A 13720-nucleotide genomic window follows, 5' to 3' on the forward strand; every position below is an offset into this window, starting at 1 on the left:
TCAGGACGCTTTATTTTCAACAGGAAAGAAAGAGGAAACTGGCTCTGTGAAAACCTGAAGTTGTGGGTTCACAGGCTGTGTGGATATTCTGGATCTGTCTTCTTTGTGTCATTCCCAACAAAACGAAGGGGTTACTTAGGCTGGTGTAAAACCACTCCATCCGGGCTATGTCTCAAGATAACTTAAAATGCTTTCATATGGGAACTGTTTATAGCAGAGGAATTTAATCTCTATTACTGTCTTAGAGAAGATGGTATTGGTTTATCCCCCTCAGAAAATCTGCGAAGGGGGCTTAGTTCTTGCTTTGTACATACCTGAGCCTCACTGAGTCCAGTTTCCCAGGAGTGGCTTTTCAGACTCATTCTGTTGCTCTTTAAATTAATTACTCCGTCCAAAGTCAAGTAATCGTCCCATCAGTCCTCATAATAGATAAGGCATCCTGCTCTTAACATTTGAAAGCACCAGCTCTACCTATGTAAACCTTCTGTCAGGTATCTTACCTTAACTAAAGTCATACAGGCTCTACATCTTAGCTTAAGCAGATCGGCTGTCCCTGTTCAGGGAAGAAAGCTACCATTGTCCTTTGCATTGGAGCTGATGCTGTTGAAGGTGAAAGTATAAAATCAGCAATTAAAGCTGAAAATTTGAGCATCTACATCTTGGTGATGCTCAGAACAACTGTTGGTGTCAGCCTATCCAACTTTAACTTGCAGTGGCCAAGTGTCAAAATCATCTTTGTTCCAGCTTTGGTTGCCGAAGCAGCGGGGCAGGAGTGAGTGCAAGCCTGCAATGCTCAGCAGGTACAAATGGATTTTGCTACTGGCTGCGTTCAGCTACTGGTAACAAGTGCTGCAGCAAGAATTTAAAACTACATGAGTTTTGGAGTACACTTAAATCTTTCTTTATTGAAGTGCAATGAGTCCAAGCAGTTCCCAACTGACAGAATCATGCAAGTAGTGGAAGGTGTCAGAAGGTTAGCTGATAGTAGTCGAACCAGTCAGGCATTAGGAATTGCAACCACATATGCACTGCATCTTAATTTGTCTTTCGGAATCATGACAAACAGAACTGCCGTCAACAGCAGCATTGCTGTTTCTTAAAAGAAAATGCTTTTTAAAAACTATTTTGATGAGGAAGTTCAAAAGAAGAATTTGCAGTTGTTTAGATTATGGTCTGGTCTCTGCTTAAATTTCGTTCTGTGCAAAAACTGTCCTGGTTTGCAGTGGTAAAGTTGTATCAAGCTGACATACAGCTTTTCAGAAGTTAGCTGTTACATGCCTGTACCAGGAATCTCCAAGTGGGTTAAATGCAGTGGTATGATCTTTACTAAACGATCACTCCCACTCATGATCCTTTCAATTACTGGGGTTCTTGCACTGGCTATACCATGTCTCTGGAGCAAGGGTCAAACAAATGCACGAGAGCTCGGTGTTTGAGCGCTTCACTGTGACTTGAGAAATGCAAAGAAGAGGAGGCATTTTTGGTTTATTAAAATTACAAATAAAAAAATGTAACACCAGAATTTAGGAAAAATCAATAATCCCCTTTGAAAAGTGAATAATCCCCTCTGTGAGATGTGCTGAGTATAAAGTCTGCAGTGCAAATTTATAAAATAGAACACAGCTTGGATGTGTGCTTAATCCCACCGTAAGAATGGATTGCTTTCCTCAAGTCTTGTTCTGTGGGATCTGGGTGGGACATGATAGGAACAGATTCAAGTGCCCTTTTCTTCTGTACTCTGTGCAGCACAATCCTGTAGACCCCTGTTATTGAGCTGCGTGCATCTCTTCCCCGGTTATTTTGAATGTGCTGCTCTGTGATTCCCAGATCTTCCAGAATATTTTTCACTTCAATTTCTTCTTCTTTGAGCATACTGATGTCTGATAAATACTTAGGATCCAGTTTAAATGTCTGTAAAGGTTTGGGAAACTGTATGCCTTGCATCCATTCGCTGTTCATAATCAGTTTGACAGAGTATCGCTTGGTTGGTATGGGCTGAAGGACTCCTTTGATCAGTTTCTGGCAATTTTCTGAGAGGCAGGGAGGCAAAGTGTATGTCCCTTCAAGAATGCACTTCTTCAGTTTGCCTACAGTATCTGCCCGAAATGGCATGCTACCCGTCATCATGAAGTACAGTAGGATTCCTAGTGCCCAGATGTCCACATAGATGCCTATATAGTTTTCATCTCGGAAGAGTTCAGGAGCAGCATAAGGAGGAGAGCCACAGAAAGTTTTTAAAGTTTCATCTCGTTTACTTATTGTGCTGAATCCAAAGTCTCCCACCTTAACACAGGTGTTACTGGCATAGAAGACGTTTTCTGCTTTCAGGTCCCGGTGAATTATATTATTGTCATGCTGTAGGACAAGAGGAGAAGTTGGTATTGGTTTGTTCTCAATGGCTACCCCTAACTGATTAGTTACCCCAAAGGAGAAGGGGAGTTATCTTGGGCAAAGTCAGAAACTAGTATTGCAACAAAATTGAAAAAGTATTAAACAAATATAACCTAATTCTCTAATGATACAAAACCAATTGAGTAGGGGGAAAAGAAGGATGCTGGGATTTTTTTAAGAACAGCAGTCCCAACTATACTAAGTATTTTTGTGAAGCGAATTTGTGAGGGCAGAATGGCTAATCCTACAAGACTAGACATACCTTCATGTGCAAAATCAGTATTTTTTCAGGGTTCACGACACTTGGTTTTGCAGTTACTACATGTAACAGCTTGTGGAAATAAGTGCTTATTTAGTTCACTGAGTGAACACAATCACAGATAGAGTAAGAAAGTTACTATAATTGTGTTGTGTGATGTAATGTCCTATGAGGAACTGGTGGTGGCAGGAGAAAAGGACCACAGACTTGGGCTTCATGGTATTTCATGTTGCAGGATACCAAGTTTAGTGGTGTCTTCTAGTTTTAAAAAGCTAAAATAAATACATTCACTGTAACTTCTACTTTCTTCCCTTGGAAATGGTAGTAGTAGCTAAGGACTCAAACTGAATTTGTTCTGCTTAGTCACAACATACCCATCTTGATTAGGTAAGGGTTTAGCGTCATTTTTGAACTAACAAGAAGGAATGGATGTGTTTGAGCACACTCTGCCCTACCCTCTAGAGTAACAAGGTGCAGTATCTGGAGGCAATAAGGAAACCATTTGACATCCTATTTCAACTGACGTCAATAACAGGCAGGGATTCTCTGTTCTTGTTGTGGACTGGCAGCAGTCAGATGGGATTTATACAGTCTGGATTTGATGTCTTACCAAAAGTAAAATGTTGTGCAGAAGTCCGTGTGTACAAGTGAAGAGGTTGGCCAGCTCAGTAATCTGGGTTTAATTCTAAGAAATAGACGTGGTGTAATTTTGAAATGTAAATTAAGTTCCTGTAGCTGCAGGGTATCTGTCCTGTGGAAAAAGTGTTGGAGCTAATCCATCACTTACAGGACATACAATCATTTTGTCAAAATATATAAAAAATGCATACTGTTTATGTAAGAGGAGCAGTGCGTGACCTGGGAACACCCTTGCTCCTGACCTCACCAGAGGCTATTATGTGGCAAGAGAACATGAGCCACCGGAGGGCACTCTGAGCCAACTTTAACGAATACTACTTTTACTTGTCAAACTTTTAGAACAGTCCTCCGTGTTTTCATGCTGTTGTTTGAAGTACCTGTATTTACTATGCAAGGTTCAGAGGACATGGTATTGAAGTAGTTAATTGCTCCTTTCTGCCTTTACAAGATGCTTTGGGCTCTACACAAACGGCATCATCCCAGGTACAGGTACTGAAGGCCAGTCAAGGGGGAAGGGACTTGCTGGGTGTTAACCTCACGCTCAAGTGAGGACCAGGAATGGCCTGTCTTTACGTGACAGACTCCCATGTTCATTAATAAGCAAGCTGGATGTTTGCAAACCTAACAAGCCTCTCTGGAACACTTTGTCCTAGCAGAAGGGTGACTAATCCCATGTTTTGAAATAAGTGGAGGGAAAAAATGAAGCTTTGTTCACTGGTGCCCAGGCACCTTAAAGCAGACAGAACACTGTTGCAAAAGGGATGATTCCACCCACCAAGTGTTCCCACTTCAGTCTCCTCCTGAAAGCTATTAACAGAGAGGCAGTAACTCGAGGTAGGTGTGCAAGCTCTCTGATATTCTCTTCTCCAGCTGTTTTGCTTTTCAGAAATGTGGGCTTGAAACTTGGGTAACAGTAAATCTACTAGTTGAAAACCAAAAGATACACCCACAAAATCTGCTAAGACTAGTGAGGGGGCAACATGCCTGTGTAAGAGCAACTTACCATGTGCTTCACAGCAGACACAATCTGGGAGAAGATTATTTTACACTCCGTTTCTAGCAGCTTTCCTTCTGTACTGATTTTAGTGAAGAGCTCCCCACCTGCTGCATACTCCATCACCAGGTGCAGTTTTGAGAGTGTCTCCACCACTTCATACAGCCTGATGATATTTGGGTGGTGCAGCTTCTCCATGCTGGATATCTCATGAGACAGCAAACGCTGAGTCTTCCGGTCTAGCTTTGTCTTGTCTAAAATCTTAATTGCAACTTTCTCTGAAAAGGAAGATATTTTTCCATTATACCATAATTATACCTATTAGTGCAATAGGTGCAAATGGTAATGCTTTTTACGACAATGCTTGGTTGTTTCACACCAGACAGACAAACTTGGGGGGAATTTAGAGGCCCTGGCTATAAGCCTGAAGGTTTATAATGGAGAGATTTTGAAGTAGATGCAACTTACAGAACTCTTCCCTAACTACTTCTCTCATCCCCCTCCAAATTCTCAGTTAGCAAAATCAGTGTGGTTGAGGTTTGTCTTTGTCAGGATAGCTGTACCAGTTTCTCCAATGTGTTCATGTATTAATAGTTCCTGGTACTGTTCAGAATACAGGAAAAGTACATTTTTATGTCTGGATGCCACAGTGGGCCATGAATCCACATCATACACAAGATTTTATTCTGAGGAAGGGAGAAAACAGTGAAGCAGAGTACGCTGCAGGGATCCTGTAAGACAGCAAACCTAGCTGGCATTGCTGTTCTGGTAATGCAAAGCTGCTGTTAAGTCCTAGATGTTTTCTGTAGCATATCTACAGTGAAGGCAAGAGCCACAAAACACAGATATACATCTGCAGCTGCACCACATCATCAGGGTAGCTCAGAGCAGGATGAAGAGGTCAATCACAATTGCCCTTATGTTTCTCTGTTAGTTTGTAGGTTATGGCCTTTGTCTTTGCTGTTCTGAATACAGCTGGTATTTGAAGGATTAGTCTGGTTAAAACAGGTTTACAGTGGCTTTGTATAATTTGTCAGGACAGCAAAATTAAACTGGATCACAGCAATAAAAACAACTATTTATTCCTGGAAATAAATATCTTACTCAACCAATCACAGATTTCTTAACAATGAATCACTTTTAATCAATCTTTCAGAAAAAAACTTCACCCTGCTTTCTAGCACATGGGAGTAAATTAGGAAAAAAAAGGGTATTGTTCACTTTTTACTGTAAGAGAAGAGTGAGAAGGGTATTATATTCGTACATGTGTTCTGGTATAAAAGTACTCAAGATGTTTTTACTTAATGACATAAAGTTTTTAACTCAAGTTTAGTATTTCAACATATCTAAAGGAAGTGTTAAGGATACTTATGCATATATTTTACAGATCAAGAAAACCCCATGCTTGGTACATGTACATTTTTTAGTACCATACATGCATCAATTGATTTCTCTACTGAAGTGCAGCAAGTACTTGAAGCAAATATGATTCTCGTGGAAGGTACTGAATTCCCCTTGACGTGCCTGTTTTCAGGAGTCTGTGCTAAGTACAGGGCAGTTTCCCCATGCTGCTTCTCTCTGACCTGTTTCATGCTTTCTAAGGAGCTCCTTGGGTAGGCAGGTACCTGCTCCTGTGTGGTGAACTGGGAGGAAATGCAGCTACTGACACTCATCCTGGCAGTGCTCTGACTGCTGACCTAGCAGGGACAGACTAAAATCCTTGTCATGTTCCTAGCATACTGATCTCTTAAACCACAAGGAATGAGCATCAGCTTGCAATAGGCTACATTCACTCAGCTAAATGGTTAGATACTACAGGCAGAACAATTCTCACAATCTTAACCATTCAATTTCATCATTACATCTTGATTTATAAAAGTTGGGGTCATTTGGGCTTTAAAAAACAAATCTTCTCCCCTTTCCTCTTGCTGGAAACTACTATTTCTCCTTGTCAGTTTTCCTGCAACGTTTTAAAAAGAAACAGGGGGAAAAAGAAGAATGTTTACAACTGAATGCCTGATCCTGTTCAAACACCACCATAAATCAGGACCAAGCTCCTTTAAGTCTACATAATTGCAGTTGCAAATGCATGACATTCGAAGAAACCCAGCCCACCCAGAGGGTAAGAAACCTGACACCTTCCTTTTCTTTTGTAAACTAGTCCTCTCTGCTTCCCAAAAATTATTTGTTTGCAAATCCTCTATTACCCTTGCTTGGCAGCAGTGCTAAACAGAAGGGCATTTTTAGCAGGCAGCTTATTTACCAAAAGACTGAGTTGAAAGATGTTTGATTGACTATACACAGTGTATGCTGAGGTTTGAAAAGTGCTAGCTGAAATCTTAGTAAGAGAAATTAGGAAAAGGTTGAGAAATAATTTCGGGAGGAAGTGGTATTCGCTGTGATGGCAAAAAAGAAACAAAATACAAACAAAACCAGGTTAAAATTGCTTAAAAAAAAAAAGGTAAACTAGGTGCCTGGAAATCTCTGCTTTTGCAATTCATGTTTCACATTACACTGACTTTTTATTAGCTGTACATTTTGGATGCTCTTAATTGCATCTATTCAGGTGTGCTCTCACACTACTTTTGTCAGTTGGAAAGCATGTAAAATAAAGGTTACACAGAGCTTAGGAATGTTAATGGTCCTTAGCAAGAAGTTTCACAGGTTTCTGGAAAAAATCTCTGCCAAAATTCAGGTTAATATAATGAATAATGCTCCTGAATATCACAATACACATAGAATCATAAAATCAGAAAGTACCTCTAAAATCATCACATCCAACTGTTAACCCAGCACTGCCAAATTCACCACTAAACCATGTCCCCAAGTGCCACAACTACATGTCTTTTAAATATCTCCAGGGGTGGTGACTTCCCACTTCACTGGGGAGCATGTCCCAGTGCTTGACCACCCTTTCAGTGAGGAAATTTTTCCTAATGTCTGATCTAAACCTTTCCTGGCACAACTTGAGGCCATTTCCTCTTGTCTTATTGCTTATTACCTGGGAGAAGAAAATGACCCTCACTTGGCTACAATCTCCTTTCAGGTATTTGCAGAGAACAAGATGGTCTCCCCTGAGCCTCCTTTTCTCCATACTAAGCACCTCCAGCTCCCTCAGCCGCTCCTCATCAGACTTGTGCTCCAGACCTGTCACCAGCTCTGTTGCCCTTCTCTGGACTCACTCCAGTTCCTCAATGTCCTTCTTGCAGTGAGGGGCCCAGAACTGGACACAGGATTTGTGGTGTGGCCTCACCAGTGCCCAGTACAGGGGGACAGTCACTGCCCTGGTCCTGCTGGCCACACTACTGCCAATCCAGGCCAGGATGCCTTTGGCCTTCTTGGCCACCTGGACACACTGCTGGCTCATGCTCAGCCACTGTCAATCAGCACCCCCAGATCATTTTCCACTGAGCCACCTTCCAGACACTCTTCCCCCAGCCTCTACAGCTGCCTGAGGTTGTTGTGACGCAAGTGCAGGACCTGGTACTTGGCCTTGTTGATCCTCATACCATTGGCCTCAACCCATCGATCCAGCCTGTCTAGATCCCTCTGTAAAGCCTTCCTGCCCTCCAGCAGATCAACACTCCCAGCCAATTTGTTGTCATCTACAAACTGATTGAGGGTGCCCTCAATCCCCTTGTCCAGATCACTGATTACAATGTTAATCAGGGCTGGTCCCAACACTGAGCCCTGGGGAACTCCACTAGTGATAGCCTCAGCTGGATGTAACTCCATTCACCACCACTCCCTGGGCCCAGCCATCCAGCCAGTTTTTTACCCAGTGAGGAGCACACCTGTCTAAGCCACATCACAGCACCACAGATTTTTCTGTATTCTCTAAACAGCCAAGACAGCCCTTATGAGAGAAACAAGGTATGTCATCCAGTAAGATCCTGAAGTTTTTTCCTCTCTCTCTCTCTCTCTAGAAATCATGTGTCCTGCTGTGACAGACCACAAGGACAACAGAAAAGCACACACAGTGTAATTGTTACAAAGGCTCATGGTAGTAAAAGCCAAAACTGTTTCTCTGTTTGATATAGGGTGACATGTATGGAGAGAGACCATACTTAACACTGTGGTAGTAACTGAGGAGCTGAACAGCCCTGACACATATACCACCCCCTACCACAGAGATCCAAACAGCATTAATAACGAAGCCTTTGTATTTATATAATCAGCAAAAAAAAGACTAGCACTCATTAACATCGTGCAGGAACATCATCACCAATACAGCGATGTGCATCTACTGCAAAAAACAGAATCCTCTTTGTGGGGGTGGGGAGTGGGTATGGATGCATGCCTGTGTGCACGTCCCTGTTCTCCTGTCTATGTACTGTATTTTATGAGCACAGATAAGCTCACAGGCAGAGACGAGTCAGAAAATGCTTATCTTTTATTCTTCCTTCCTCATGACAGTTGCAAATTTAGTATCAAGAAATCAACTCTTTGCCCAGTGAACATTTTAACCAAAAAAAGCTACAAACAAGCAAAAAAAAAAAAAATTGGAGAGATTTCTGATGAAAAAGAAACTTTTCAAGAAAAAGGAAGAGTTTTGGTTTTGGTATTCAGTTTGTCCAAGCTTACTGTATTCACCAAGTTCAAATTTTTTCAGTCAATTCTATTCAAATGCTAAAGCAACTTGTTTTTTAAGTAAGTTCAGCAAGTAAAGGGTTCATCCAGATCAAATTTCTAACTGCCTTTCATTAGCATTCCTGCTGCTCCAGATACAGGAGCAGAATTTCTTCCAGCAGTAAGTACAAGACAGTTACCTCTGGAAGAAAAAAAAAATCACAGAAGAGGAAACAACTTGCCATGGGCCAAGTAGAACTGAGTTGCTTTTCTTAAACAAGCAAAATCAAAAACTCCACACCCAGTTAAAGCAACCCTTGGACAGAGGCAGGCTTAAAAGTGAAAAATTAACCATTAGTTCTCCACTTAGATTCCCAGTGCAACAACTCTTGCACACAAGTTCTCACCCTCTGAAGTCTGGGCTGAAAGAGGCAGTCAGAGAAAATAATGGGAGATAATACAGGTTTCGGGGCATATCTTGTTCTCTCACCTACAAGAGGATGGAAGGAAGGACAGTCAATCAGATTGAAAAAGCAAGCTCTGGTATCGCCAAAGTGGTGTTTGTGTTGAATTGTCAAGTATTTTTCTCAGCTTAAATACAGAAAAGCACCCTATCTTCTGTGAAGGACTAGAAGGGTTAGGTAACTGCAGTGGACACTTCAGTCACAGGTATAACTAAGAACTTGTCATCAACTGTCCTATTTCTTCTTCTGCCCCTGTCTGACAATAATAGAAATTGTTCTTGTTTTCCATCAGGGTGACTAGTTTTCTCTGCATCTTTGTACACTTACTATTGTGGCATTTTTCTCAATCTGACTCTCCTTCCAGAGCTTGTTTCCTTGCACCTGCTCAGCCCACACCTATAGCCCCATTCCAGCTGTCTGCAAATGATTCTGTAAAGCAGGCATAACAGTTGTCACCAAAATTACTGGGACCAAATAAAATCTTGGTCCATAGTAGTACTATTTGTGATGAAACAGAGGAAGCCTTGCTAGGTCTGGCTGCAGGCAGGAGCACACCCAGCCATGCTGCTGTGGGCATTCACCACCTGTAGCCCTGCAGCCCATGAGCTGGGGCAGGGAAGAGGACAGATTGGCAGGACAGGTTGTAGTAGGGGAGGCACAACACATGCTTTAAAGTGTGGAGTGTTTGAACCATGGGATGAGATATGTTAACACCAGGGAGTGCAGTGATGAACTTTTCTTGTAATGGTTGCTATCTAGAGAAAATTTTTCCAACCTCAACCATTTTTCTGTGACACTGCCCACAGATTCACTTAGCAACATTAAAAAGACACGTACAAACTATATATGTATTTAAGTTCAGGCAACACCTTTCTTTCCATAGAAGGCCGTTTGTAAGGGCACTCAAAGTGCAGTGGTGCCTACCTTTAGTTAGGGAATGAATTCCAAGCTTCACTTGTGAGAAATTCCCACTTCCTATTTCTCCTCTGACTCGATAGAAGGCAATTCTCTTTCCCAGGGTTAATTCTTTCACCACTTTTTCATTGTGAGACATATCCTGCATTAGTTTCTCAAATGGGGTCAGCCTGTGCTGCCTGTTCTCTTCATCTCCTCCATAGCACTCCGGGTGCCCATCATCTTCTCCACTATCCTCATGATTCCACCTGGAGCAGCGGTGTTTTCCATGACCTCCTTCATTCACATATCCTGTTGTCATAGTCTACAGGGTAATCACTTCCCCATTAACAAGATGTCGCAATAACAAGCTTAAATGAAGTAATTCTGAGTGAATATGCAATCCTGCACATAATAGAAACTGTGACAAATGTAGCAAAAAAAAAAAAAAGCTGTTTATGGAAAGTCCAAGGATTAGTTTGAAAATTACTTAAAAAACATATCTGCCTAATCTGCATATTACATGTCCTGTTCAAAATCAGAGATAAACTGGAAGCCGTATACATCAACTTCTCACTCACAGAGTGAGTACGTTGGGATCTTCAGCTACAAGGTCAAAGAGGCTTTGCAATTAACACTGCAAAATTTGTGCAAGAAAGCAGCAAGGTGCTCAGTGTCTATACAGTACATTTGACACATGGAAAATATTTGACACAAATATTCAGGCTTTAGCTTGATGCTTTGAAAACCAACTTGATAGATAAAGGTCAAACAGAAAACTGATTAACTGCTCCTAATAAATTCAGATACCTCCAGTTAATTTTGAATAGCTGACCTTAAGAGCGCAGTTCTACTTGATTCTGGTACCAGTCCAAGAGCTGGCTGTAGGGTTTGCCTTTGATTCATTCTTCAGCTGTGAGCTTGTCACTGTGCCTTGGAAATGTCACTGTGTGTTGAAGCCTTGCTGTAGAAAGTTCGTTGCCCCTCTGTTTCCTTCCCATGGTGGGTTTAATGAAGCACCTAATTCTAGAAGATGACAGGAAAGGCAAAAGCAGTGCTGCGCCTTAGTATCCCTGCAGTCACATGGCAGGACAATAAAGGATTAAGTAACTGCAATGTCACGTTAATTCTCCTTTATTTAGATGAGCTTTCTTTAACGCCTTGAGCCTTCTCAAAATTTTGCCAGACATCTCGTGTTCCTAAGCAGACAGATGAAGAAAGTAATTAAAACCTTTACATAACAGCCACATGCTTCACTAAATGACAGCCTCCTGCATACCATTTCACCAGTTTAACTTTGGCAGCACAGACGTGGAAGTCCTTACTCTAAATACACAAGCATGACTTACCTTTAAAGCAGCACACCACTATTTTCTTCTTTACCTTTCTTCTTTAACCTTGGAAAACAGGAGTTGGTCAGCAACTGCTAATCATGCAGCCTGAGGGTGATGAGCTGGGCTTGAAAGCTCTTAAGAGTGCAGAGCTCACCTCCCCTGCTCTCAGCCTGCAGCACATCTGACTGATGAACACAGGAGACACCTGACTGCCAGGACAGATTCACCAGACTGAGGGGGAGTAAATTAGACCAGTAACTCAATGCCTGGGGCTCAGGTAGACAGTCAGCTAAGGTGCTGCACTAGCAGAGGGCAGGTGACATTGCCAGGTGGAGCTGCCCTCCACACCCCCTCCCCTGATCTCCTGTGTGAGCAAGACAAAGAGAGGTCAGAGGTACCACCTCAGGTGTCTGTCACTCTCTCTGCCACTTCTCTGAACCAGGAATGCTTCTTATATTGTTTGTTCTCCCTTTGGGGAAAGGATGATTTCTTGCAGGATTGCCTGAATTCTGACCCATAGTTGTTTTCTGCTTTAACCTGTTTCACATGACAATTGTAAAAATATTTTAGGTAATAAAAAACTCTTTATATGAAACTCAACTGTATTTCACAGTTTTTGTGGTGGACAGCACTGTAGCAGAGCAGGGCTTTTGAAAACCACTCATCTGCTCTATACTGCCACAGCAATGCAGACATTAGAGAGGCAGAACTCTGATCCCATTCTGCTCTGTGAGCTTGAGGATAACCACAGCTGCACAGGCTGTCCATACAAAAGCCTGGAAAACTCCATGAGCAATGTCAGAAGTCCCATGTACAAACAACAAGCTATTATTTAAATAAGTGTCTTTGGATGGGCAGTGGCATCCGTGTCACCTTACCAAAGAACAGCTGTAATTTATGGCTCTGAGCACTCCAGAATGGCAGGTATGGGCAATCCTGCTTTGCAAAAGGAAAAACACAGAACTACTAATGGTGGGGAAAAGCCCACCAAACAAAAAAAAAACCACAGGAGGGTCTGGATAGCTCAGTCTTATGAATGCCAGCCTATTCAGCATCAAGTCAAAGTCACCCAGCTAAAGACTATCTTCTGCAAAAATTATAAGGGCCCTTGCAGTTACCTGGCTGTGCAGAAAGGGCTGACTGTATAAGAAGGATTTCCTTCAAACAGACTTGTACAGACGAGCCCCTCCTGAATACATTCGGTTAAGGCAGAGAAGGCAGCTAGCCCATTCCATGAGAATCACGGGGACCAACACACCACATGGGAATGCCAGAACCTTGTGGGGATAGAGGAGTCAAGAGAAAGGCAAAACTGCCTTAAGCCATCAGCATATGGCTGAATTCTTCCTGAATTTGCTCCTGCGGAAATTTCTCCTGGGGCTCAACATGCTCTTTTTTAGAGCACAGCCTACCATTAATCTGCCTTTCTGGCCTGCCACTTAATTGTCAATCCTGTAACCTCCTGGCATCTGGCCAATGGGTGAGGTGTTCCCTGTCTTTCGAGATGAGCTATTTCAGTATTTCTGGTGTTAGAAGAATATATGCTATCTATTTATGGCCTACATTCCTTCCTGTATTCTAAACCAGTAAAATCTACCCTGATATCACACAAAAGGGCACTGGCTGTAAAAGAAATTCTAAGAGAGAAGGGAAAACAAGGAAATCAGAAGCGATCCAAATACAATGAAGGACAATAATTTAATTTTTTTTTTGCCAGTCTGGCTGACTGGTGACCTGAAGAACCTCAGGAGAACTTATCTGCCCAAATAATAACTTTAAAAAACAAAATAAACAATCAAAAGAAAACAAAACCAAAACCAAACCAAACCAAAACAAAACCACTACAAAAAGCAAAACAAGACAGTGAACAAATGTATCAATCCTTTAAGACTTGTGCCAGCCCAACACTGCTGTTGTTTAACCTTGTTTTTCAAACTGACATTCTAGTACTGTTTTAACTGCTAAATACCCTCAGGCTTCAGCTGCAGGCTCAGTTTAAACCCTGCATCACAACTCTAAGGAAGTTCGGAATGAAAGCAAAAAGGATCAAACCAAGAGAGAGATCACTGGATATACAGACTTTGGTTCCTAAAATCCCATCTTGACAGATATATGTGACATATAAGTGACTTGGTTTTAAGAAGCTTTGAATGGAGCATATGAAAACACACAAGCA

General features: G+C 41.9%; 1 protein-coding gene across 1 annotated transcript; it reads right to left on the minus strand.

Annotated features, from left to right (window-relative positions):
* Nucleotides 1–8: 8 nt before the first annotated feature.
* NIM1K (NIM1 serine/threonine protein kinase) lies at nt 9–11530 on the minus strand. The gene is made up of 4 exons (XM_051804805.1): nt 10241–11530; nt 4293–4561; nt 1209–2355; nt 9–1178 (listed from the first exon to the last, which is right to left on the minus strand). Exons 1-3 carry the CDS (start codon nt 10530–10532, stop codon nt 1606–1608), a joined length of 1311 nt encoding a protein of 436 aa, XP_051660765.1. The 5' UTR covers nt 10533–11530; the 3' UTR covers nt 9–1178; nt 1209–1605.
* Nucleotides 11531–13720: the final 2190 nt, after the last annotated feature.

Source organism: Manacus candei, unplaced genomic scaffold (assembly GCF_025592945.1).
Source record: "Manacus candei isolate 608988 ecotype Guabito, Panama unplaced genomic scaffold, ASM2559294v1 h1tg000061l, whole genome shotgun sequence".
Classification (NCBI taxonomy): Eukaryota; Metazoa; Chordata; class Aves; order Passeriformes; family Pipridae; genus Manacus; species Manacus candei.

What these genes read in the sequence shown, in the direction of transcription:
- NIM1K (XM_051804805.1), bottom strand. Translation starts at nt 10,532, where the DNA reads ATGACAACAGGATATGTGAATGAAGGAGGTCATGGAAAACACCGCTGC. An exon ending in AATTCATTCCCTAACTAAAG is followed by an intron (nt 4,562 to 10,240) that starts GTAGGCACCACT and finishes CTTCCTTTTCAG; the next exon opens with AGAAAGTTGCAATTAAGATT. An exon ending in TGTCTGCTGTGAAGCACATG is followed by an intron (nt 2,356 to 4,292) that starts GTAAGTTGCTCT and finishes CTTGTCCTACAG; the next exon opens with CATGACAATAATATAATTCA.